This window comes from Amyelois transitella, chromosome 17 (genome assembly GCF_032362555.1).
Source record: "Amyelois transitella isolate CPQ chromosome 17, ilAmyTran1.1, whole genome shotgun sequence".
NCBI classification, from domain to species: domain Eukaryota; kingdom Metazoa; phylum Arthropoda; class Insecta; order Lepidoptera; family Pyralidae; genus Amyelois; species Amyelois transitella.
In genome coordinates this window covers 6,174,567-6,175,784 of record NC_083520.1, presented here as the reverse complement: position 1 = coordinate 6,175,784, position 1,218 = coordinate 6,174,567, and the positions used below count along the sequence as shown (strand labels likewise).

Below are 1,218 nucleotides of genomic sequence, written 5' to 3'. Positions count from 1 at the left end.
AAAAATAAAAAATAATTATGAACTGACGTTGACGGAAAATCTAGATTACTTTTTCTTAAACTGTTGAACGCGTTGATGTCTTTTCTACCATAATACTAATTATTAAATCAATTTTTGTACCGATGGCATTATACATTGCAAACCCGTAGTCCCATCAATATTGAACACTTTGTTTTCATTGTTCCAGGTCGGTGGCGCACGAGCCCGATGAGCGCGTGCGCGGCGGCCGCCATGCGCGAAAAGCACGCGGCGCCGCGCCGCCTCGCATCCCCCCCGCCCTCGCCGCTGGACCACCACTCCAGCCCCCTCGGCTCCCCTCGAGCAGACGAGCCGCTCGACCTCAGAGTCACTCATAAAAGACCGCAACGACTGGAAGATGAAAACTGCAACCTCATTATACCCTCGCCACCGCCGCACCCGACGCATCCGGCCCACCCGGCTCACCCGGCCCTACTACAGTTCTGCAGAAGGCTCCCGCTAGCTTTACCGGCCTCGTTCGGCCGATACCCGTTCCTACCTGCAGCGGCGGCGACACTACTCGCTCCCGGCGCTCCCAGAGCACCACCCTTACCTCCGAACCCTGGAGCCCCCAGGGCGAGAGACCGGTACACATGCTCCTACTGCGGGAAAGCGTTTCCTCGGAGCGCCAATCTAACGAGACACTTGCGGACGCACACCGGCGAACAGCCGTACCGATGCAAATATTGCGAGAGATCGTTCTCGATATCCTCAAACTTACAACGACACGTACGGAATATACACAATAAGGAGCGGCCGTTTCGGTGTCGTCACTGCGACCGTTGTTTCGGCCAGCAGACGAACCTCGACCGGCATTTGAAGAAACACGAAGCAGAGAACGGCGACGATAGCCGCCGGAGGTCTCCGGATGAGACGTACTTCGAGGAGATCAGGTCGTTCATGGGGCGAGTGGCGCCAGCGCGCCGCACTGCCGCCGCCACCACGGCCGCTGACCACACCTGATAGTGGAAAACATTCAGAGTTACAATAATCTGGTCCAAGCATCCAAATGACTCTTGTGTAATTTTACGGGACTTGATATGATTTTGTGGATTGTAAATATTAAGATTACATATCCACTGTACAAACCTACGAACAAAGTGATTGTCTTTATTACAATTAAGTTAAACCGAAGAAGGTTGCGGTTAAACAAAATTAAGATTTTAAATATGAAAGAGAACAATTACAAATATTTTATTC

At 51.8% G+C, this 1,218-nt stretch overlaps 1 protein-coding gene across 1 annotated transcript; it reads left to right on the top strand.

Annotated features, from left to right (window-relative positions):
* The first annotated feature begins 207 nt into the window (after positions 1–207).
* LOC106134283 (transcription factor hamlet-like) lies at positions 208–981 on the top strand. The gene has a single exon (XM_013334285.2). The coding sequence runs from the start codon at positions 208–210 to the stop codon at positions 979–981; it is 774 nt and encodes a 257-aa protein (XP_013189739.2).
* The last annotated feature ends 237 nt before the right edge of the window (positions 982–1,218 follow it).

Bases quoted from the DNA above. Each gene is read 5' to 3' on its own strand.
- LOC106134283 (XM_013334285.2), top strand. From the start codon at position 208: ATGAGCGCGTGCGCGGCGGCCGCCATGCGCGAAAAGCACGCGGCGCCG.